The sequence below is a fragment of the Bufo gargarizans genome, chromosome 6, assembly GCF_014858855.1.
Source record: "Bufo gargarizans isolate SCDJY-AF-19 chromosome 6, ASM1485885v1, whole genome shotgun sequence".
Classification (NCBI taxonomy): domain Eukaryota; kingdom Metazoa; phylum Chordata; class Amphibia; order Anura; family Bufonidae; genus Bufo; species Bufo gargarizans.
In genome coordinates, this window is record NC_058085.1 from 34065664 (window position 1) to 34089974 (window position 24311).

At 42.8% G+C, this 24311-nt stretch overlaps 1 protein-coding gene across 1 annotated transcript; it reads right to left on the reverse strand.

Moving 5' to 3' along the window:
* Positions 1-15876: 15876 nt before the first annotated feature.
* Positions 15877-20664, reverse strand: LOC122939924 (oocyte zinc finger protein XlCOF7.1-like). The gene is made up of 3 exons (XM_044296146.1): positions 20621-20664; positions 19746-19848; positions 15877-18328 (listed from the first exon to the last, which is right to left on the reverse strand). Exon 3 carries the CDS (start codon positions 18177-18179, stop codon positions 16293-16295), a length of 1887 nt encoding a protein of 628 aa, XP_044152081.1. The 5' UTR covers positions 18180-18328; positions 19746-19848; positions 20621-20664; the 3' UTR covers positions 15877-16292.
* Between the last annotated feature and the right edge of the window lie 3647 nt (positions 20665-24311).

Sequence of the window (24311 nt, forward strand, 5' to 3'; positions counted from 1 at the left end):
CATCGGCGTATGATCTGCACAGTTTGGAATAAACTTCTTCACGATCTACAAGGTGTCATTTGGATCGAGTCACTGTCGGCCAATTCACCTAAGATTGATGGTTACCGCCATCTCAGCAGAACTGTAAGTTACAGAGATCACACTTTCAATGCTTAGACTGGAGAGGCAGAACAGTCAAAAAATCAGTGAAGGGATCTTACAAGATCTGCAAACTATCGTTCAAGGGATCCTTGCTAGCTATGCATGTATAGTGAGATGTATATGGACACTGGGATATAGCAGAATATATGTACAAGCCTGTATACTCCAGCCAGCAAGCAAATCTCAGCATAAGATTCATCAGTTTTCTGCACAGATTATTGAAGAAACTGTTATATAATCAGCTCCCAGACTGTCTGTATTGTCACATGCATTCTGCCTGCAAGTCAATCTAAGCTCTGTATGCAATCAAAACTAACTGTGCAGCAGCCATTGCTGAACTTCTCTATGACTCCCCCTCCCACTGGTTGCCTAGGAAACCCTCTACCAGAGCCAGAAGATTGATACATTTCTATGCAAACACATACCTGGTGATTTAACCCTCTGCTTGCCATCACAATGCACCAGCAAGGCAATGTACAATCTGAGGAACCTAATACACAGAAAGAACCTGAACTTCCAACAGCTCAGGAGACAGATCCTCAAGGCCACATAAAACAAAAACGTTTAGTGAAGCCAACCTGGAAAGTCCAAGAGAACTATGAGGCTGACAAAGAAGAACTGCTGCAGAACATCAGCCACTCATGGTCTAAAACTATTGAATGCATGTCAGCTCTGTCTCAACCAACTCATAAGGTATTGCACCTAGAGGGCGCTGTTAAGCAGTTGAATGCTGCCTATGAGAACTACCAACGACTGTCTGCTAAATATGCTGATCTCTTAAAGCGGTACAACACAGAAAATTCCTTAAAGGGCTTCTGTCACCCCACTAAAGTGATTTTTTTTTTTTGGGCTGGTGAAATTAGTTATATTGCGATATATCACAATATAATTGTGTCACTTACTTTGATCCAGCAGTTTCTTCCAAAAACAAAGTTTTATCATATGTAAATTAGGTCTCTAACAGCAAGTAGGGCGGCTACTTGCTGGTAGCTGCTGCAGAAATCCGCCCTCTCGTCGTGTTGATTGACAGGGCCAGCCGGGATCTCCTCCTCCGGCCAGCCCTGTCGGCATTTCAAAAATCGCGCGCCTCTGTGGGTTCGGCGCAGGCGCTCTGAGATGAGGAGGCTCGTCTCCTCAGCACTCCCTCAGTGCGCCTGCGCCGATGACGTCTTCTATTTCGGTGATGTCATCGGCGCAGGCGCACTGAGGGAGTGCTGAGGAGACGAGCCTCCTCATCTCAGAGCGCCTGCGCCGAACCCACAGAGGCGCGCGATTTTTGAAATGCCGACAGGGCTGGCCGGAGGAGGAGATCCCGGCTGGCCCTGTCAATCAACACGGCGAGGGGGCGGATTTCTGTAGCAGCTAGCAGCAAGTAGCCGCCCTACTTGCTGTTAGAGACCTAATTTACATATATTAAAACTTCGTTTTTGGAAGAAACTGCTGGATCAAAGTAAGTGACACAATTATATTGTGATATATCGCAATATAACTAATTTCACCAGCCCAAAAAAAAAAAATCACTTTAGTGGGGTGACAGAAGCCCTTTAAAAGAATTACAGGAATTGAATGAGCTCAATCTTGAAAGAGACGATCTAGTAATACAAACAAGGACAAAAACAGATGGAAAAATCGCTCCACACGATCTTCCAAATCCTTAAGATCTACATCTTCTACTCTCAGCCAACGACTCATCAAAGCCAGCGCTGATGCAGAAGCTTCTAAAATCCAGGCAGTTTTCGCCCAGAAGAAAGCGGAAATCGAAGCTGAGGCTACACAGAGGGAAGCGGAAATGGACGCTGAAGCTGCACAGAGGGAAGCAGAAATGGAAGCTGAGGCTACACAGAGGGAAGCAGAAATGGAAGCTGAGGCTGCACAGAAGAAAGCAGAATATGTTGGATATATGTTGCCCACTGAACTAAAAGAACAGGAATAATGTATTGTCCCTGGCACATATGCAGTGCTGGTGCACTGAACTTGCACAAAATGGCCGCCGATGCCCACCTAACTAACAGATGGATAAAACATATTTTTCTGTGTCATTGAGCTCAGGGCAGGGTACAAAAATGTTGCACTGCGCCCACAAAACAAAATCGCAGTAGATCGCAGAGTTAATAACAAGTTGTGATGTGATATCAGATAGATTATTTATTTTCTATTCTCTCCCTCACAGCAGCAGCATCCTATCCCTACACTAGTAAGAGCAAAGTGAAGTACGGCGCTACATGACTCCAGCTTATATAGATGGTGGGTCACATGCTGCACTGGCCAATCACAGCCATGCCATTAGTAGGCATGGCTGTTATGGCTTCTAAGGGCACACTAGTTAAATGCTTGTTGATTGGCTCCCCTGCTTTCAAAAAGCGCCATTAAAACACAGAACACCGAACGGGTTCCAAAAATCCTAAAGTTCGGTACGTCGGGTTCGCTCAACCCTACTCAGGAATTAGCCTATATGGATAGAGGATACGTTTTTTAAGCTTATCGAGAGAATTATTAAAGATTTGTTGTGTGGAAGAAAGAGGGTAAGTGTCAAGGTCTCTCCCGTGACAGGGGTCAGAATATCTAAAAGACTGGCTGCACCTGATGTGGTATGACAGCCTCTTTGTTTCACTTTAGTTCTGTGTTGTTGCTGGTTATGACCACACCTCTTGTCTCAGGTGTAGCTTAAAGGGGTTGTCTAAGTTATATTTATTTATGACCTATCCGCTTGGGTGTAATTACACCTGCTCACCACTGCAGATGCAACGACTAGAAGGTAAACAGTGAAGAGGAGGCAGCGCTGACACCGCGCGAGTCTCCTCTTCAAACAGCTGATCGTAGGGGGTGCCTGGTGTCAGACCCACTCCGATCTGATATCGATGACCTATCCTGAGGATAGGTCATCAATAAATATAACTTGGTCAACCCCTTTAAGTGGTTATTCCAACTCCTCTATTTAGTCTGGACTTACCCATCAGGCCATGCATTTGATAGATCCTTTTTGGTTTTGGAAGTGCTGGTGTTTGGTTCTCCACTGAGTTCCTGCTAGTCCGCATACTTCGGAGTTAAGTGTCTTTTCCTATTTTCTAGTTTGTTGTATTCCACTATCTTTTGGTATTAGGCCTGACGAAGTCTCCTGTTCCTTCAGCTGGGAAGGAACATGTCATATTTTGTCCTGACACCATCTCCAGGGCCCTTTAGGGTCAGATAGGGCTCTAGGTTCCAACGTATGAACATTCCTACCATTGAGGTCTGTTCATACTGATAGTAGTCAGGGCTCAGTCTAGAGATTCACTAGGTGGTGACCTTTCCCATTTTCCTAGTTGCCAGGCCTAGTACCTTTTCCTGTGTTAGGTGTTCGCTGTGACATTATCAACCGCCACAAACCATAATTTTTTGTTTGTGTCAGTGAGGCTATGGATCCAATTGCTGCACTGGCTAGACATTTGCAGGGTCTGTCTATTGAAGTAGCTGACCTCCGCATGCAGATCCAGAGATCACAGGCTGCAGGTGCCAGTAGTAGTTACCAGGCCTGTCCTGTACCTTCCGGACAGGTTTTCGGGGGGAAGAGATATTATTCGGTTCAGAGAGTCGTGTAAATTGTACTTTAAGTTACGTCCGCTCTCATCTGGGGATGAGAGTCAAAGAGTCCCTCCGGTCAGTAGATGAATTTTTCAGAGCTCTCGGTCTTATCTACGATGACCTGGATAGAATCTCCCTGGCCGAGACCAAGTTATGTGGTTTACAGCAGGGAGAGCGTTCTGCAGAGATCTATTGCTCTGAATTTAGGAGATGGGATATGGATATGGAGTGGAATGATCCAGCTATCATAGCCAATTCTGTCATGGATTATCCGAGAGGCTAAAGAACACGTTTGCCTTTCCACGAAAATCCTGAGTCATTGGAAGCGGCTATGTCCCTTGCTGTACATTTGGATAGACACTTCAGAGAGAGATCAGGATGAACTATCATATAATGTGGCGGCTTCCTCTGACACCTTGGGTGGAGAGACTACTGAGTTTATGCTTGGTGACGAACCTATGCAGTTAGGGGGAGCTACCCCTGGGCCTGCTTGCAAGGGTTTTAGTTATAAGAAGGCAGTATGTTTTTTTCTATGGAAAAAGAGGACATTTTGTTACTGTTTGTCCTTACATTCAACGTCAAGGTGAAAACAAAAATAAAAAAAGTTTAATTCCCATCTTACCCTAGGTAGTGTGGGTGGAGAGTCAGAAAACTTACTTTTGTCATTTACTGGTAGTACCCAATTTCTCCTGTCTGCCGAGGTGGCGCTAGAGTCCAAAACTGTGGGAATTGAGGTGTTTATTGACAGTGTGGCAGGGGTTAACCTAGTTGATGGTCAGTTCGTTGGTTTGCATTGGTTGGCAACAAGTGCATTACAGAAAAATATTTCAGTGTTTGCAATAGACTCCGCACCACTTACTCAGAAATGTTTGTCACAGATGGTGCTGGACATCCGTTTAAGAGTGGCTTATTTTCATCAGGAATTTATTTTGTGTTTTGTGCTGGAGGGTCTGCCTGCTCCGTTGGTTCTGAGTTTACCATGGTTGAGCAAACATAATTCTACCATCGACTGACAAGCAAGACAGATTCTCGATTGGAGTGATTGGAGAGATTATTCTCTTAATACATCTCTTTCTGTCTTGACCACTAATGCTGTTCCATCTTTCATTTCAGATTTTTCGGATGTATTTTCTGAGAGTGGTTGCCAGGGTTTACCCCCACACTGGGAATATGATTGTCCTATCAATCTTATTCCCGGAGCGAAGTTGCCCAAATCTAGGTTATATAACCTTTCTGAACCTGAAAGAGCGGCCATGCGGGAGTATTGCCGAGAGTTTGGCTAAGGGCCATATTAGACCTTCCAAGTCCCCAGTGGCAGCAGGGTTCTTCTTTGTAAAGAAGAAAGACAGAACTCTTAGGCCATGGACTTCCGTGAGCTCAATCGGATTACGGTCCGTGATCCGTACCCCCTTCCTTTGATTCCTGACTTGTTTTAACTAGATTGTTGGTGCCAAGGTGTTCTCCAAGTTGGACCTAAGGGAGGCATATAATCTGGTCAGGATCAAGGAAGGGGATGAATGGAAGACAGTGTTTAATACCCCAGAGGGTCATTTTGAGAGTCTGGTCATGCCGTTTGGGTTAACCAATGCTCCTGCAGTTTTCCAGCATTTTGTTAATGATATCTTTTATCATCTGGTGGGGAGGTTTGTTGTTGTGTATCTGGATGACATACTAATTTATTCTCCGGATATGGAGACTCATCAGGATCATGTGAGACAGGTGTTACAGATCCTAAGAGAGAATAAATTGTATGCTATGTGACACAGTGAGAGGTTTGGTCTGGGAAAACAGGTATTTTCTTCCCAGCATGTGCTGCTGGGCTGATTTACAGCCAGGTGAGGTCAAATACAGGGCCGGATTTTAAGTGCCGGTCCGGGTTTTGGCAGCACCTGGCTGTCCTTTAATGGGCTCAGAAGCGATGTCTCTGTGTTGGGATCTAGGAGCCATGTGTCTGGATAAAGGCTTGTTACCTGTTTGGCGTAAAACAGGTTGGTGCTGCTATGGTCAAGGACTCTTTGAGGCAGAATTGCCGCATGGTGTGAATTACCACCAACACCGCAAAGTGACTTTTTGCTTGATTATGACTGCTTGTTTTGTCACTTGCCTAAAGTGTGAATAAAACACTGAACTGTTTGATTCAAAGAACTTGTTGTTGCCTCTATACTGCATCCGCTAATCCTGTCTACCAGAGAAAAACCCCACAGCTAAGATGGAGTAGTGTGTGTTTGCAGTTCAGGAAGTGCAATTCCTGGGTTACCTACTCTCATCTTCAGGTTTTCGTATGGATCCAGAGAAGGTCCGTGCTGTGTTGGACTGGGATCGACCCAAAAATCTGAAAGCGCTTATGCGGTTTTTGGGGTTCACAACTACTACCGCAAATTCATTTTGAACTACTCGACTGTGGTTAAACCTTTAACGGACATGACTAGGAAAGGTTTCGATGTCTCAGTCTGGTCTGATGCGGAATTACAAGCTTTTTCTGCGGTGAAGGAATGTTTTGCTTCTGCTCCTATACTGGTGCAACCGGATGTGTCACAGACATTCATTGTGGAAGTTGACGCATCTGGGGTAGGGGTAGGAGCAGTCTTGTCGCAAGGTTCTTCACCTAGTAAATGGCTCCCATGTGCATTCTTCTCTAAGAAACTCTAGGCTGCAGAAAAAGAATTATGACGTGGGTAATAGAGAGTCACTGGCCATTAAGTTGGCTTTTGAGGAGTGGCGTCATTTGTTGGAAGGAGCAATTCATCCTATTAATGTGCTTACTGATTACAAAAGTCTGGCTTACCTGGAGTCGGCTAAACGACTGAACCTAAGGCAGGCCAGATGGTCCTTGTTTTTTACTAGATTTAATGTCATTGTCACCTATCGTCCTGGGGTTAAGAACGTCAAGGCTGATGCTTTGTCGCTTAGCTTTCCTGGGGGGGGGGTGATTTGGAAGATCCTGGTTCGATATTATATCCACCCTATATATCGACCTTGAGGCAGAGGTGTTGGAGGCCCATGGAGATGAACCAGATTCTTGCCCTCCGGGGAAGTTGTTTGTTCCTTCTGAATTAAGTCACAAGGTGTTAGAGAAACATCACTGTACGGTTCTCACAGGACACCCTAGGAGCAGATCCACTGTAGATCGCATCTCTCGTAGATTCTAGTGGACGGAGTTGCGTAAGTGTGTTGAGGACTATGTGTCTGCTTGCAGTACTTGTGCACATGCTAAGGCGACACACACTCAGCGTTCCGGATCTTTACTTCCATTACCCATCCTGTCCAGACCTTGGACTCATTTATCCATGGATTTTATCACTGATTTGCCTAATTCTTAAGGAAACTGTGATTTTGGTGGTTGTTGATCACTTTCGCAAGATGGTGCACTTTATAGCATTGCCAAGTCTACCTAATGCTAAAACTCTTGCATAAGTGTTTGTCAATAACATTGTGAAATTAGAAAGTATTCCTTCTGATGTGGTGTCTGATAGGGGGACTCAGTTTGTTTCCAAATTCTGGAAGGCGTTCTGTACCTGTCTGGTGGTACAATTGTCCTTCTCTTCGGCCTTCCATCCTCAGTCGAACGTACAGACTGAATGCACTAATAAGAATCTGGAGACTTATTTGAGATGTTTTGTCTCGGAGAACAAAGAGGTGTGGTCTTCATTTTTGTCTTTAGTCGAGTTTGCCATAAATAACCATAGATAGGAGCCCACTGATAAGTCGCCGTTTTTTGGGGCATATGGGTTCCACCCGCAATTTGGTACATTTTCTGAGACTTCTGTAATACCTGAAGAGGAACGATTTTCCTCTTCTTTGTCATCTATTTGGCAGAAAATCTGCAACAAGTGTAAACGTATGGTTGACAAGAGACGTATGAATGGTCCGGACCTGAGAGTGGGGGATTCTGAGTGGCTGTCCAAGTTGAAAGTACCTTCTTGGAAGTTGGGTCCAAGGTTTATTGGTCCAGATAAGATCACTGCCATTATTAACCTGGTAGCCTTTCGTCTTGAACTTCCTCAGGCTTTGAAGATTCATAATGTGTTTCATAAGTCGTTATTGAAGAGATATGTCGAACCTGTTAAAACCGTCCTCCTCGCCTCCCGCTCCTGTCAAGGTGGACGATAATCTGGAATCTCAGATCGCCAGGATAGTGGACTCCCGAATTCTTTGTAGATCCCTTCAGTATCTCGTTCACTGGAAGGGTTATGGACCAAAGGAGAGGATGTGGGTTCCAGCGGCCGACGTTCATGCTAGTTGTCTGGTGAAGGCCTTTCACAGAGCTCACCCGGATAAAGTCGGTCCTCGGTGTCCGGAGGCCACCAGTAGAAGGGGTGTACTGACACGGTCTCTCCTGTGACAGGGGTCAGAAGATCTAAGAGACTGGCTGCACATGATGTGATCTGACAGCCTTTTTATTTCACTTGTTTCTGTGTTGTTACTGGTTATGACCAGCACCTCTTGTCTCAGGTGTAGCCTAAGTGGTCATTCCTCTATTTAGTCTGGTCTCACCCATCATGCTATGCGGTTGATAGCTCCTTTCTGGTTTTGGAAGTGCTGGTGTTTGGTTTTCCACTGAGTTCCTGCTCGTCCGCACACTTCGCTGTGTTCGGTGTGGAGTTTACTACCCACGCCACGCCGTGACAGTACGGCTTAAATTTGAATATTTATATAAGCCCCTGGATCAGGGAGGATTGAGTCTTCCCTACTTTAAGGGCTGTATTATTATTATTTTTATTGGTTTTGTATATGCATACAAAGTCAAAAGAATAAGGCATATGTCACGATTGATACAAAAAACTATCAAACTTACAAATAAAATTCTTTTTGTTAAAGAACATGAGTAACAGATAAACGTATTTGTCAATACAACAACCTAGATTGACTGTTGTGGTGAAAACGCGTGGGTTCAAATCAAAGAAATAGTATTAGACAAAATGCCTGAGGGACTTCCAGAGAGACCAAATGGAAAGGAATTTATTCCTAGAGTGAAGTTCCCAATGTGAGATCTCCTCTAGATGGTAAAACTGGTCTACTTTATTAATCCACTGTACAACACTGGGTGTGTCAGAGGAACGCCAAAATGTAGGTATGAGAAGACGGTCGGCTGTAATCAAGAAGAGGAGGGTTCTACTATGGACGTGCCCTCCATGGATGCCAAACGACAAGAGAGGTATCTCGGGAGTGCATGGGAAATTAGAGTGACAAATCGAGTTGCTCAATTGAAAGATCTTTTTCCACCAAACATTTATTAGGGGGCATTTCCCCCAGATATGGATGAATGAGCCCACACCTCCAACACAGATCTGGGATAGATAGATTGATAAAAGAGATCTTGTCTGGGGTTTTATACCACCTAGACAAGATCTTGTACCCATTTTCTTGCACTCGGACACATCTCGAAAGTTTGTGAGGAGTACTAAACAGTTTGTGGTCCTCAGCTAAAGAGAATTGTCTCCCGAAATCCTTTTCCTACAAACTGATTGCAGCCTGTTTGACATCAGTTTTTTGTACATAGTGGAGATTAGTTTAGAATGGAACTTGGTATACGTCAATAAATTCTCAAACCAATCTTGGGTGACAGGGGCCTTCCCAGATTTAGTCCAGTGAGTAATTTCTTTTCTAAGGAGATTGAGAAGTAGACTATGGGAAGGGGGGATGTTTAGCTTAGTTCCAAAGCTCAGGTTCTTATAAGGTGCAACCTTCGGAGTCCAGCAAATCCAATAACGGAATGGCAGAGGATCTAACCCCAAGAGGACATGAATCTATGAGTGGTTTTGGGCTGAGATAAATTACGTCTTTAATTTGGAGAAGAGGAAAGGGGAAGGCAAATGTTTTAAGAGTGGCTGAAAACCACCTCCATACCTTTACGGAAGAATGGATTATTGGGTTGGGAATGGATGGGAGGGCCGAAAGTGGGCGGCACGCCAACAACAAAGCCCTGTAAGTGGAAGGAAAATATACAGTTTCCAAGGAGAGACATTGTTTATGAGGAGAGGACCTGAGCCAATCTACCACCCTACACAGATGAATAGCTTATATATACACTCACCTAAAGAATTATTAGGAACACCTGTTCTATTTCTCATTAATGCGATTATCTAGTCAACCAATCACATGGCAGTTGCTTCAATGCATGTAGGGTTGTGGTCCTGGTCAAGACAATCTCCTGAACTCCAAACTGAATGTCAGAATGGGAAAGAAAGGTGATTTAAGCAATTTTGAGCGTGGCATGGTTGTTGGTGCCAGACGGGCCGGTCTGAGTATTTCACAATCTGCTCAGTTACTGGGATTTTCACGCACAACCATTTCTAGGGTTTACAAAGAATGGTGTAAAAAGGGAAAAACATCCAGTATGCAGCAGTCCTGTGGGCGAAAATGCCTTGTTGATGCTAGAGGTCAGAGGAGAATGGGCCGACTGATTCAAGCTGATAGAAGAGTTGACTGAAATAACCACTCGTTACAACCGAGGTATGCAGCAAAGCATTTGTGACGCCACAACACGCACAACCTTGAGGCGAATGGGCTACAACAGCAGAAGAACCCACCAGGTACCACTCATCTCCACTAAAAATAGGAAAAAGAGGCTACAATTTGCACGAGCTCACCAAAATTGGACTGTTGAAGACTGGAAAAATGGTTTCTTGAACACGACAATGAGTTCACTGTACTAAAATTGCCCCCACAGTCACTAGATCTCAACCCAATAGAGCAACTTTGGTATGTGGTGGAACGGGAGCTTCGTGCCCTGGATGTGCATCCCTCAAATCTCCATCAAATGCAAGATGCTATCCTATCAATATGGGCCAACATTTCTAAAGAATGCTATCAGCACCTTGTTGAATCAATGCCACATATAATTAAGGCAGTTCTGAAGGCAAAAGGGGGTCCAACACGTATTAGTATGGTGTTCCTAATAATTCTTTAGGTGAGTGTATAATTCTGGGTCTGGGAGACCTATCCCACAAAATTATTTTGGGCTTCGTTAGGGTAGAAAAAGATATTGTAGATTTCTTTCCTTGCCATATGAAATGGCAAATATGGCTGTTCAGGGTTCGGAAGTATGATTTAGGAATTGTGATTGGAAGTACCTGAAGAAGGTAGGTCAGCTGTGGAATCACCAATGACATTACCATGTTTTTCCTTCCAAACCAAGATAGGTAATGGCAGTCCAATGAGTCCAACTGAGCAACGATGGACCGAGAGGAGTGTAGTTAAGGTGAAAAAGATCTTAAAGGTGAGGGGATAGTTTAACCCCTAAATAAGTTAATTGCTGAATGGACCAATTGAATGGGGAGTCAAGTTGTAGGGTTGATACTAATGTAGGGGGAAGGCCAATATGAAGAATCTTGGACTTATGTGGATTAACTTTGAAGTTAGAGAGGGAGATGAATCTCTGCAAAAGGGATATTATTGAGGGCATGGATTTGACAGGGTTTGTGGTAAGAATCAATAAGTCGTCAGCAAAAGCTGCTAATTTAAATTCCTGAGAGCCCACTTTCAATCCCATGATATTCTTCTGTCTCAGGGCCTGCATAAGGGTTTCCATTACTAATACAAAGATGAGGGGGGAGAGGGGGCATCACTGGCGTGTACTGTTCTTAATAGAAAAACGGTCTGAGGTGAGGTAATTTACCAATACACTACTGGTACCAGGCTTGGACCCCATCAGTTTTTAACATTTTGTATAAAATTAGTGTGTTTTAGTTGCACATTGAATTAAAAGTTATATTTTAGTTAACAATACTCCTCCCCCTTTGGGGGCTCATTTGCTATTTACCAATACAGAAGCAGAAGAATGTTCATACATATAAAAAATGGCATTGATATAGGGGGCTGGGAAATGAAATTTGCAAAGGGTGTGTTTGATAAAGGACCAATCTAATCGGTTGAATGCTTTTTCAGCATCGGTACCAAGGAGCACTAATGGCAGCTTTTTGTGTGAAGCGCAGAAAAAGGGCATCAAGTACTTTGGTGGTATTCCCCTCGTGGCCTTTCACAAACACCACCAGATCTGGATGGATCAGATGGAGGAAGGATTGTAATCTGGTGGTTAACATTTTTGCCAGGAGCTTTAAGTCAATATTCAATAATGATATGGGGCGGTAATTGGCACACGAGGTAAGGTTCTTATCTTCCTTGGGAATTATGGTAATCATAAGGTAGTCATATCAGCGGATAAATGGTTTTAAGAGCAAGGGAGAGTTCTACTAGTGTAAATGGTTTCTCTAGAGCCTTACATTGAGAAGGTAAACGTTTTGGGAGGTCTAAAGTATCCAAGAAAATAGTAGCAAATAAATCTCTGGCCTGAGTGGGTATGTCACCTCTGGGGCATGGCAGATTATACAAGGTTTCATAAAATAGTCTAAATTGCTCGGCAATAGCATCGGCTGAAAAAAGTTGTTGTCCTTGAGGGGATCTGATAGAGGACACATATCGTGCTAGTTTTCTACGCTTGATGCGATGCATCAAATATTTTGATGCTTTGTTGCCATGAGCAAAAAAAATTATTAGGACGACAGGTAGTATTTGGCAGATTTCTTATTGAGAAGATTTTTAAGCTCTGATCTAAGAGAAGTGAGGTCAGATAAGTAGTGAGCTGCTAATGATCTTTTGTGGAGGGACTCTAGGGTATGTGTTTGACTTAGTAGGGAGGAAAGACGCTCATCAGCCTGTTTCTTCAAATAGGTGCATTTACAGATAAAGTGGCCTCATATGAATACTTTGTGGGTGTCCCATAAAACTTGGGGAGATATGCCTGGGTTGTTGTTGGTGGAAAAGTATTCTTCTAATAGGGAAGTGAAGTGTTTTTTGTGACCATCATTGCTCAGAATGGACTCCTTAAGCCTCCAGATGGATGACCTACCTGGATCAGAAGGAGGCTTTAACGAGCAGAAGACAGAGGAGTGATCTGAAATCGTGATACTTCCGATCCTTGAATCCACACAGTATTGCAATTGTTCCTTGGACATAAGTATGTAATCAATCCTTGAGTAGGATTGTCCTGCAGCAGAATAAAAAGAATAGTCAATAACAGAGGGATTTAGGCATCTCCAAATATCTATGAGACCCATCTCAAATAGCCTGGTGTTAAGCTTCTTTAACGATCTCGCCGAGAAGGGTGATTGCTTGGAGGATGTGTCATTGAGGGGTTGTAAAGTCACATTGAAATCACCCGCCAAGACTAGAGTACCTTCATGGGTAGATTCTATCAGTTCTAAAACAGATATTAGCCATGAAATCTGATCCGTATTAGGTGCGTATATATTAGCAAAAGTATACATTTTATGGCCAATAAGGCCCTTCAGGATAATATAACAGCCTTCGGGATCTTGGGTATGGGAGGAATAAGTGAAAGGGACGTCTTTCCGAAAGCCTATACTTACTCCCCTTGAAGGCTGCACCATCTGCTCCGCTATGATACCAGTTAGGGAATTTTGAAAAAGAGAGGTCTGGGTATTTACCATGCTTGTAGTGAGTTTCCTGGAGCAAGATCACAGAGCATTTTTCCTTCCAAAGAAGGGAGAAGATTTGGGGTCTCTTGGAGGGAGACCTAAGCCCCTTTACATTATAAGATACTGAAGAGAGACTAGTCATTGTTTATAATAGAAGTAGGTAATGGATAAATCAAACTGTAGGTATACTCACATTGCAGCAAAGGAGAAAGGACTCTCATGGCAGCCCCAAGGGAGGCAAGTCTATAAGCAGTAGTGGACCTCTGGTTTTGAAGATTGTACCCACGTGTTTCATATCTATAAGAAAACAAATGGGGAACAAAACAATAACCAAAACAATAGAACAGAAGAGCTAAGGAAAGGCAATGCTATTTCCTGGGACCTAAGGAAAGAAAAAGTAGAGATTGTGGAGAGATAGTGAGGGCTATAGCGAGGTGGAGAAGAATACAAAGATAATGGAGGTTATAAAACACTATTAAAGGAGGGAGCCATGTTAGTTTCTGAGGAGAATCAGGTGATCCTTTTAGGAGTTAGGATACCGCTGCGCTGTCTACACGTTGTTGATTTGGTGTAGAGATTCTTTCCCAAGGGATCGGTTTAGGGAGTTCTGGAAGTGAAGTGATGTCAGTCACTGCATCCCAGTTCGCAATATCCAGAGGAGGAATGTCCATGATGGAAAATGGGTCTTGCAAATCAGTGTGCAAGGAGATTTTGATGTTCCTTCCAGAGTACCTGAAGGCTAGGCCAAAAGGAAAGGTCCACCTGTAAGGTATACGTTTGTCACGGAGGAGGTCAGTAAAATGTTCGCTGGTTCTTGTTTTTTGCAAGGTGATTGGAGATAAGTCTTGGAATATTGAAATGGAGGAATTTCCAAATGTGATATTTTGTGAGACTCTGGGTGCTGTAAGGATTTTCTCTTTGTTCAGGAAATTCAAAAAATGATAAATGATATCCCTGGGTGGCTCAGAGTCTTTCGGCTTCTGTCTGAGGACTCTATGGGCCCTTTCCACGATAATGGAGGCAGAGTCGTTGTTCCCCAGGAGAGAGTCCATGATTTGTTTGACGGCAGCAATAATTTCCTCGTTAGTCCCCGACTCAGGTATTCCCCTGAAGCGGAGGTTGTTCCTCCGACTGCGATTCTCCTGGTCTTCAATCCCTAAATACAGGGAGTTAATGTGTTGTTGACAAGAAGCCAGGAGCGTGACACCGCTGAGCTATGTTCAAGGGAGGCTGTCTGGGTGGATTCCAGAGATTTCACTCTGTGGCCAATGTGCTGGAATTGGAATGGAAGAAAAGTTTATTGTGTACTACTCTGGTGAGGAGATCTCTGTATAACAACATTTTCACATTATTGAAATTGGGGCAATTAACTAATATGCAACAGGAGTGTAAAGAGGCTAAAAAGTTATTATCTAAGGCATGAGACACTATTAGAAGATGTCTGGAAATAACAGGATCTCTTCATTGTACTCCCCTCTAGTATTGGCAAAAAAATAATATTTTATATATAGCACAAGTGGTGAAGAATGGAGAGATACTTCTGTTCTCAGTGTTAACACAAACTGAGACTATTGTTGGTTTGTCTTGGTTTAGATATTTTCAAATACGTTTGGCACTTTCTAGTGTAAAGAATAAATCACTGTTGAAGATAGATATCTCTACCTCCTTAGATTAATTTCTAGGGAATCTACGCCATAAGGTTAGGATTACATACTTGTATAAGTTCTTACTTAAGGCACTATTTAATTAAACACAATCACCAGGACAAAGGGCCTGGGGAGATGATTACTGAATTTGAGTTCAATATCACATAACTTTCATCACATAGTGATACAATTTAATATTCTACATAGATTATATATCACGCCTTTGTGGCTCAATAAATATGGGTTAAGACATAGTTCTAAGTGTCCATAGTGTTTTGTTTTTTTCGGGGTGATCACTTACACATGCTCTGGTCTTGTCCAAAATTAAAAGAATACTGGTTTGTCATTATTGAGTGATCTCTCTAAGGTAAATTGCCATAAGTATAGGAAGATTCTTTTGAATATTGTTATTGACGAGAATTCTGATTACTCGAGTTTGGTTCTCACGAGATGTTCCAAATTTGAATTCTTTGAAAAATCTGGTTAAGAACTATGAGAAGGTTCTATAGAGGCAATGAAATAGTCAGAAGTGGACTAAGATATGGGAAGCTTGGATGCCTTGATCCTTTTTTCATCCCCAAATTTATGTTTCCATTATTGCATATTTGAGTAGGATCATAAAGTACCTAGAGACGCATTGCAATGGTAGGGAGGGGTGGGAAATGGGTGATTATGGGGAATTAAAAACAATAATAAATTCATATTGTAACATGGAATGAAAAACATAATGGTTTGTATATGTTTCTTTTTCATTAATAAAAATAAACGTGAAAAAAGGTACCCGGTCAGCAGCGACGGACAAAGCAGGTGGAGAGCCTGACAATCACCTATTCCCATAATCAATAGAATGAGGGTCCTTATATTCCCACATAAGAACAGTGAGTTGGAGTTTTAATGGCACAAAATAAAAAAAAGTATTTATTGTTTTGTGTTGATGTAACATGTTGTGATGTGAAGCTGCGACCAATAAAACATCATTTGAGCTTGAAAACCCCCTGTTTGATGAGAAGTCTGTCATCGCCGTCCCAGGCAGAGAGAACAATCCTTACAAATGCAACAAATAACAAAATAAATATTCAAACATAACTATGCAAGTTTTAAAGCAAATATTTTTAATAATTAGAAACAAGTTTTAATATTCAGTTAAATATATTAATGTATAATATTCTCTGCATATGGTGGATATATAGGCGAGTTATCTGGATTCTATTTGCTTTTTGGATAAGAGACCTTGATTTGTAATTACATAGATTTCATAATAATCATTTATGAATCTTAACCGATTTCCTTTTCTCTTTTGTGACATGACTTTACTTTGACTATAAGTGAAATTTTTCTTTAGTTTAACAAAAGTAAATGGCTTCTCACCTGTGTGAGTTCTCTGATGTTTAGAAAGATGTGATTTGTGGGTAAACATTTCCCACATTCGGGACATAACAATGGCTTTCCCTTGTGTACATTCACTTGGTCTAACAAAATTTGATTTCCAGTCAAAACATTTCCCGCATTAAGAACATGAATATGGCTTCTCCCCTGTGTGAATTATCTGATGTGCAACAAGATTTGATTTCCTGTTAAAACATTTCCCACATTCTGAACATGAATATGGCTTCTCTCCTGTGTGAATTATCTGATGTGTAACAAGATTTGATTTCGAAGTAAAACATTTCCCACATTCTAAACATGAAAATGGCTTCTCCCCTGTGTGACTTCTCTGATGTCTAACAAAAGCTGATTTCGTAGTAAAACATTTCCCACATTCTAAACATGAAAATGGCTTCTCACCTGTGTGAGTTCTTTGATGCGTAACAAGCGCTGACTTCTGTGTAAAACATTTCCTACATTCAGAACATGAATATGGCTTCTCCCCTGTGTGACTCTTCTGATGTCTAGCAAAATCTGATTTGCAAATAAAACATTTGCCACATTCTAAACATGAAAATGGCTTCTCCCCTGTGTGAGTTCTTTGATGCATGACAAGTGCTGACTTCTGGGTAAAACATTTCCTACATTCAGAACATGAATATGGCTTCTCCCCTGTGTGAATCATCTGATGTCTAACAAAATATGATTTCCAAGTAAAACATTTCCCACATTCTGAACATGAATATGGCTTTTCTCCTGTGTGAATTCTGTGATGTGCAATGAGATGTAATTTCCTGTTAAAACATTTTCCACATTCTGAACATGAGAACGGCTTCTCCCCCGTGTGAGTTCTCTTATGTGTAACAAGATTTGATTTTTTGTTAAAACATTTACCACATTCTAAACATGAAAATGGCTTCTCCCCTGTGTGAATTATCTGATGAATGAGAAGAGCTGATTTAGAACTATAATTTTTCCCACATTCTGAACATGAAAACGGCTTGTCCCCCGTGTGACGTCTCTCATGTTTAAGAAGATTTGATTTCAATGTAAAACACTTCCCACATTCTGAACATGAAAATAGCTTCTCCCCTGTGTGAATTCTCTGATGAATGAGAAGAGCTGATTTAGAACTATAATTTTTCCCACATTGTGAACATGAAAACGGTTTGTCCCCCGTGTGACGCATCTCATGTTGTAGAAGAATTGATTTTGATGTAAAACACTTCCCACATTCTGAACATGAAAATGGCTTCTCTCCTGTGTGAGTTCTCTGATGGTAATTAAGACTTGATTTTCGAGTAAAACATTTCCCACATTCTGGGCATGAAAATGGCTTGTCCCCCGTGTGACGTCTCTCATGTTTAAGAAGATTTGATTTCAACGTAAAACATTTCCCACATTCTGAACATGAAAATAGCTTCTCCCCTGTGTGAATTCTCTGATGAATGAGAAGAGCTGATTTAGAACTATAATTTTTCCCACATTCTGAACATGAAAACATCTTGTTCCCCGTGTGACATTTCTCATGTTTACGAAGAATTGATTTCAACGTAAAACACTTCCCACATTCTGAACATGAAAATGGCTTCTCTCCTATGTGATTTCTCTGATGGTAATCAAGACTTGATTTTTGAGTAAAACATTTCCCACATTCTGGGCATGAAAATGGCTTCACCCCTGTGTGAATTCTCTGATGTCTAACAAGATCTGATTTCTGGTTGAAACATTTATGACATTCTGTACATGCAAATAGCATCGACCCAGTGTGGAATCTCTGATGCATAACAAGATCTGATTTCTGTTTAAAACATTTCCCGCAATATGAACATGAAAAAGGCTTCTCCCCTGTATGATTTCTCTTATGCCTAATGAAGTCTGATTTCCAAGCAAAACATCTCTCACATTCCAAACATGAATATGGCTTCTCTCCTGTGTGAATTCTCTGGTGTGCAACAAGAGTTTTTTTTAAAGTAAAACATTTCCCACATTCTGAACATGAAAATGGCTTCTCCTCCACATGTTTCATAGCATCAGATGATAGATTTTTGCTGTGAATGTCAGAGGGTACATCTGTTATAATGGCATGTTTTTCATAGGTATCTTGTGTGACAAAATGATCATCTGCTTTAAAATGTAAAGATACCAGATGTTCTTCTGAGCTCCTGTTACAGTAATCTGTCAAAAAGAAAACATTTTACAATTTTGAATAATATAACCATAGAATGATATTATTATATTTTATAAATATTTCTGTAGAAAATGTCCTTCAAATTTGCAAAGCATGGAGAAAAATGTAATTGTCGACGGAGATATTAATGGCAAAACAGAGCATTAGCTATCAGTAGACCTCTGAGTAAGGACCAGTAAATCATGACGTTAGGCCATCAGGCTGTTCTCTTGTAGTTTCCCACTTTGGGTTAAAGCCAGTATCTTTATAGGTTTCAATGTGTCTACCACCACTCTTTTCTAGTGAAAGGCTCAATAGAGAATAAGATAGAGACCTATGAGTCAGTGCTATTAGGTGGTGTCTGTGTCACACACTTCTTGATGGCTGCATGCACTTTGGCATAAAACAGGGCAGAGAGGAGGAGCAGTGTTGACTCAAAGAAGCAATGGCTTTAGAGCAAGTGTAAGGCTGGTATCTCTTTTTTTTATTGTCTAAAAAAGTCCTTTAGACTTTTCCTGCCTTCATAATCTATCCCTAGTATTGGCTAAACTATCTACATAGAAAAATAACACCAAGAACTGCTTATACTAATAGTCTAGCATATTCACTAGCCTTATAAATAATAATTGTGGCTGCCATCACTACTATGGGGCCACTGGGATATCTGAAATTGGGGCATGCAAAAGAATGCGCAATAGTATAATTTGCAAAACATGTTTGTCCTCAGTTCCATGGTAGATCACCTAGATCGAGCTACAGAAAAATAATATTCTATACAGAAAATATTTGGCCATTAGGCAAACCGCCCATTGATTTAGTCAAACCAGGAATGGAGCCTACACAGAGATATGGTATAATGGAAAGATTTTTACCACTTCTGTGTTGTTGACCTGCACGAGGTTTAGGCTGACAGTCACTGTAGATTACCAAACACTGACAAGTGAACTAGGCTTATTTTGAAGGAATACGGTTCCTTAGTTGAAAAATTGGCAAATTATTCTGAAGTACTTATAGCAGAGGATAATGGAACAGGCCTCGTTCACATAGTTATATTTTATATCCATGTTCACGTACATAATATAAATGATCAGCAAGTTTATCATCTAAAATGCTAGAAAATTGAGCTTAAGAAAATGAGTAGAGTCTTCTCTGTTTTAGGCCTCTTGCACACAAACGTATTGGTTTTGTTCCGTACATTGGGGACCGTAATTTTCGGGGGCAACGTCCGTGCGGCGGCAGGGACGGATCCAGACCCATTTATCTTGAATTGGTTTGTGATCCGTCCGTTCTGCAAAAACCGCACCGCATCTCCGGATTTCCAGACCCATTTAAGTGTATTGCGGAAGAGACGTATGTGGCCCGCAATATGGCCACGGTCAGGCAACGGCCGTGTGCAAGAAGCCTAGTTTAGTGGTTACAACTCACCTGGGCGGATATCTGTAGGAATATCCTCTCTAATCTCCTTATCACCCCTCACATGTGTCTCTGTAACATATATAATATTCAGATCTTCACCTGGATTCACAAGCTGTGAAAGAAATATTGTAAAAGTCATCAGACAGTTGAAGTCGTGTTGAAGGTTTTTAATCAGTAATTAGAATAAGTACCAAAAATGACATGACAGCAAGAGTTATCTGACCCAAATATCTGCAGGTCTCCTGTAAAACTCCCACCTGTTTGTTCCAAACAGCAGTAACCATAGTCAGAAGATTGTGAGACGATCCATACAACATGTAATGTCTATGGTCAGCTGTAATCCTGCCATCTCCACCTTTCTCATTATACAAGGCTAAAACTGTTACAGACAGTGGACGTAGATCAATCATGCCAACCCACTGGTTTGACTTTGGGCTTGTCCTGAGGGACTTATCCTGGCAGTACCCTCCTTTTCACCCTTTATTCCCTACACAGGAATCTGGCCTTTGCTGCAGGGGAGCCACCAAGCTGATACCTCTTGGAATAGTCCCGTTGTGGTTGGCTGGGGTTAGAGACACAAGTGCAAAGCACAGAGAGATTAGGAAAAGCTCATGGTCATGTTGGCTGCAGCCTCCAATAAGGGACACAAAACTCCAACGGTCAGCCCTGTTTCTGGGCGTCAGGAAAGGTTCATTGCTGCTTGGCCACCAGACAGTGGCAGGGTGAGTGATTCAGTGCCCGTGTCCACCCCAGATGCGGGATGGCAGTGGACATGGAGCGCCACCATAACAAAAAATGTTACATAAAACAAGACTGAACACAAGATATTCACAGCCTTTCTACAGATCATAGAGAACATTTCATGAGACATTATCTCTATCTACCTGATCATCCTGTGGGACATTGTTATGTTCTTCTGAACCATCCTGTGGAAAAAGAGGACTGGGACATCTCTCCGGTGTTGTTATCTTACTGGATCTAACTGTAGGAAACACATTCAGTTCATTCCTTATATAGAGAAAATGAGAGGACGTGTTTATTTAGTCATGTCTATTACCTGGTGATGTGAATGGCCGGTGATCCTCCATCATGACGTCCTTGTACAGATCTTTGTGTCCTTCTAAATACTCCCACTCCTCCAAGGAGAAATAGACGGTGACATCCTGACACCTTATAGGAACCTGACAACACAGTGATACAGTCATTGCCCAGATCCCTTCATAGTGTTCCTGTTTAATGTCCCAGCATTCCCAGTAGTGTCACCTCTCCAGTCAGCAGCTCAATCATCTTGTTGGTGAGCTCTAGGATCTTCTCTCTATTGATTTCCTCATGTATCTGGGGGTGAGGTGGAGGCCCTGTGATTGGTATCAGGGTTCTTCCCCATCCTTCAGACACAGGGGCCTGGCAGCGCTCACTAGAGGTCTTCTTCACTACTGTGTAGTCCTGGTTATGGAGAGACACAGTAATAAATATCACTCCATACATTTCCAGAGTCCCTCACCTCTCCATTTATGTCCAGTCCTGTTAGGCCTCTTGCACACAAACGTATTTTCATTCCGTTTCCATTCCGTTTTTTTTGCTGGAAGGTACTCAGTGTGCATTCCGTTTCCGTATTTCCAATCCGCAAAAAAATAGAACATGTCCTATTATTGTCTGCATTACGGACAAGGATAGTACTGTTCTATTAAGGGCTAGCTGTTCCGTTCCGCAATATACGGAATGCACATGGATGTCATCCATATTTTTTGCGGACCGCAAAATACATATGGTCGCGTGCAAGAGGCCTTAGTAACATAGATAAGATGATGTAATGTGCCATCATCAGAATCTCTCACCTCTCCAGTAAGCCGGAAGAGGATCTCTAGGGTGAGATTTATTATACTCTCCTCCATCTTGTCTCTGTCCCTATCCATTCTTGATGGGTCAATCAGGAGAAGGATCTTATATAGAAGATATCCACTGAGCAGATCCTATATTGTAGGAACCTGAATGGAAAGAAGAGACGATGTAAAATCCTACAAAATCCCATGTAAAATACAATTACTGGAAATAATAAGAGGACACATCAGCAGTGAATAGACCCTGATAGTGATCAATGTGTCTCTCAGGACGCCACAATAACGAGGTGTCGGTCCCATCTTTGAGGTGTTCATACATACTGACATTATCTATGTAACCAATGTCGTCACTGCAGCGATGTGAAGAAACAGAAGGGATCCATGGAAGCATCAGCACAGGAACGGAGAGGGATTTAATGGGGTTCTGCAGTTCTTTTCAACTGACAATATATCCTCTGGATAGATCATCAGTATCTGATCTGTGGGGGTCCGATACCCGGGACCCCCGCCGACCATCTGTTTGAGAAGGCAGCAGAGCTCCAGGAGCACCACGGCCTTCACTCTGTTTCCCTTAGGCCCAGTGACATCATGACCAGTATCACTGGCCTGGGCGGGGCTAAACCCCATTCAAGTGAACAGAGCCGAGCCCCGCCCAGGCCACTGATACTAGTCGTGACGTCACTGGGCCTGAGGGAAACAGAGACAAGGAGCGCCGCTGGCTTCTCAAACAGATGATCGAGGGGTTATCCTCGCCTTTCAGATGCTGATGATCTATCCAGAGGATAGATCATCAATTGAAAAGAACTGCAGAACCTCTTTAACACACATTCAGCTGACACTTTTTTGACTGCTGGGCAATCTAATCACATAAACCACGGCCCACATTTCCTATGTTGGGTATGAATTTTGGCGTAATTTAGGACACATTTTGGCAGATCTCATCAGATTTACGAAAAATGGCATTGCGGAAAATGGGTGTGACCTCATGGTGAAGGTTTAATAGGAGCACAAAAATTTGGCCACTAAAGTTCCTTCTATGTAAATCTCTTAGACCCCTTTTGGAGGGTGTCCTGGGTGGAAATCATGCTCCGTGTGTGAGCATGATTCCTTGTTCTGGACACTGGTCGTTTTGTAGAAGAGAATGTCACAGTATTATAAATCAGTATAATTCAGTAGATACAGGTCAGGCAGAGACACACAGCATTATAAATCAGTATAATTCAGTAGATACAGGTCAGGCAGAGACACACAGTATTATAAATCAGTATAATTCAGTAGATACAGGTCAGGCAGAGACACACAGCATTATAAATCAGTATAAGGCCGTGCGCTTCTGGTAAACGAGCATTGTCCAGAATAGGAAATCACGCTGACAAATGGAGCGTGATTTCTGCAGAGGACACGCTCGTCTCTGAAAGGGGCCCTCGCTCTCTGGTTCTCAGCCCGGTACATCTGGAGGGAACTGACTGCTGCACTGAGAATGGACAGGACTGGAGTTTGGTGATCTCCATAAATGTCAGACAGACAATAGCAGAAGCCGAGGCTGGTGGAAAGACGGGGAAATCAGGAAAATGTCTCATTAGTGATAATTTTGGAGTTGACTGTCCTAGTTCCGTGTCACCCTCCAAACTGCTCTTTATTCACCCGTCCTACAAGTCTGCACCTTCACCTGGTGCCATCTTGTCTCCTGTATAACAGACAGAGGTTCCAGTGTGGCTTCTGTACATCCGGCATCTTCCTGTCTCCTAATACCCCCTATTCTGAGTCCGGCAGCCTCGTCCCGGTCACTAGAAGCCGACTGTACGGCTCCTTATACAAGCCTTCTACCCAATCACTGAGAGCCAGAACCTGAATGCTACACCGACCTCAGGGGAGCCCGTACATTCTAGACAGGACCCTGATAGAAATAGCTGGAAAGGCCAAGAGCCCCCCCAGCCCCCACTAACTATAGGACCTGGGGGGATTCAGCCCAATCCCAGCACTGACACTGGAAATAGAGGCAATCGCTGCCCGTCCCATTATAGTCACTGGGCTCCGGCAGAATGTTCCTCTAGTGTGAAACTAACGGAAGAGAAGTCACCGACCAAACACTGACTGTGTGACCGAGGCCTAATCCTGACAGACAGGAGGAAAGTGCACATACCTCCACTGGAGACCAGAGACTGGTGGGCTAAAGGACCTTTCATGATGTCATGGCCATGTGACCGTGTGTGGGAGGAGTCAGGGGTCACATGACCAGTTTCCCCAGGAGCCTGCTGTGCTGGTTGGGTTGCTCCCCGCAGCCCATACATTCTAGGCAGTTCAGCAGTGACGTGTCTAGAATGTGCCCAGTTCTGGGAGTCTCGCACTGCAGCCCATACAGTCTAGCCGCTTCAGAGCTGAAATCCCAGAACAGAGAGGGACACATCGCAGCTATTTGTATCTGCACTAGGCCACGCCTCTAACTCCGCCCATAACTATACACCTAATCCCACCCAGTCCTCTTAATGCTCCCACATAGTAATTATTCCCCCTTCATGCCACCGCACAGTATTTATGCCCACATTGTGTCCTCACAGAATTATGCCCAGCTGTGCCCCCAGTAATATGCCCACATTGGGCCCCCAGTAATATGTCCAGCTGTGCCCACAGTAATATGCCCAGCTGTGCCCTCAGTAATATGCCCAGTTATGTGCCCCAGTAATATGCCCAGCCGTGCCCCAAGTAATATGCCCAGCTGTGCCCCCAGTAATATGCC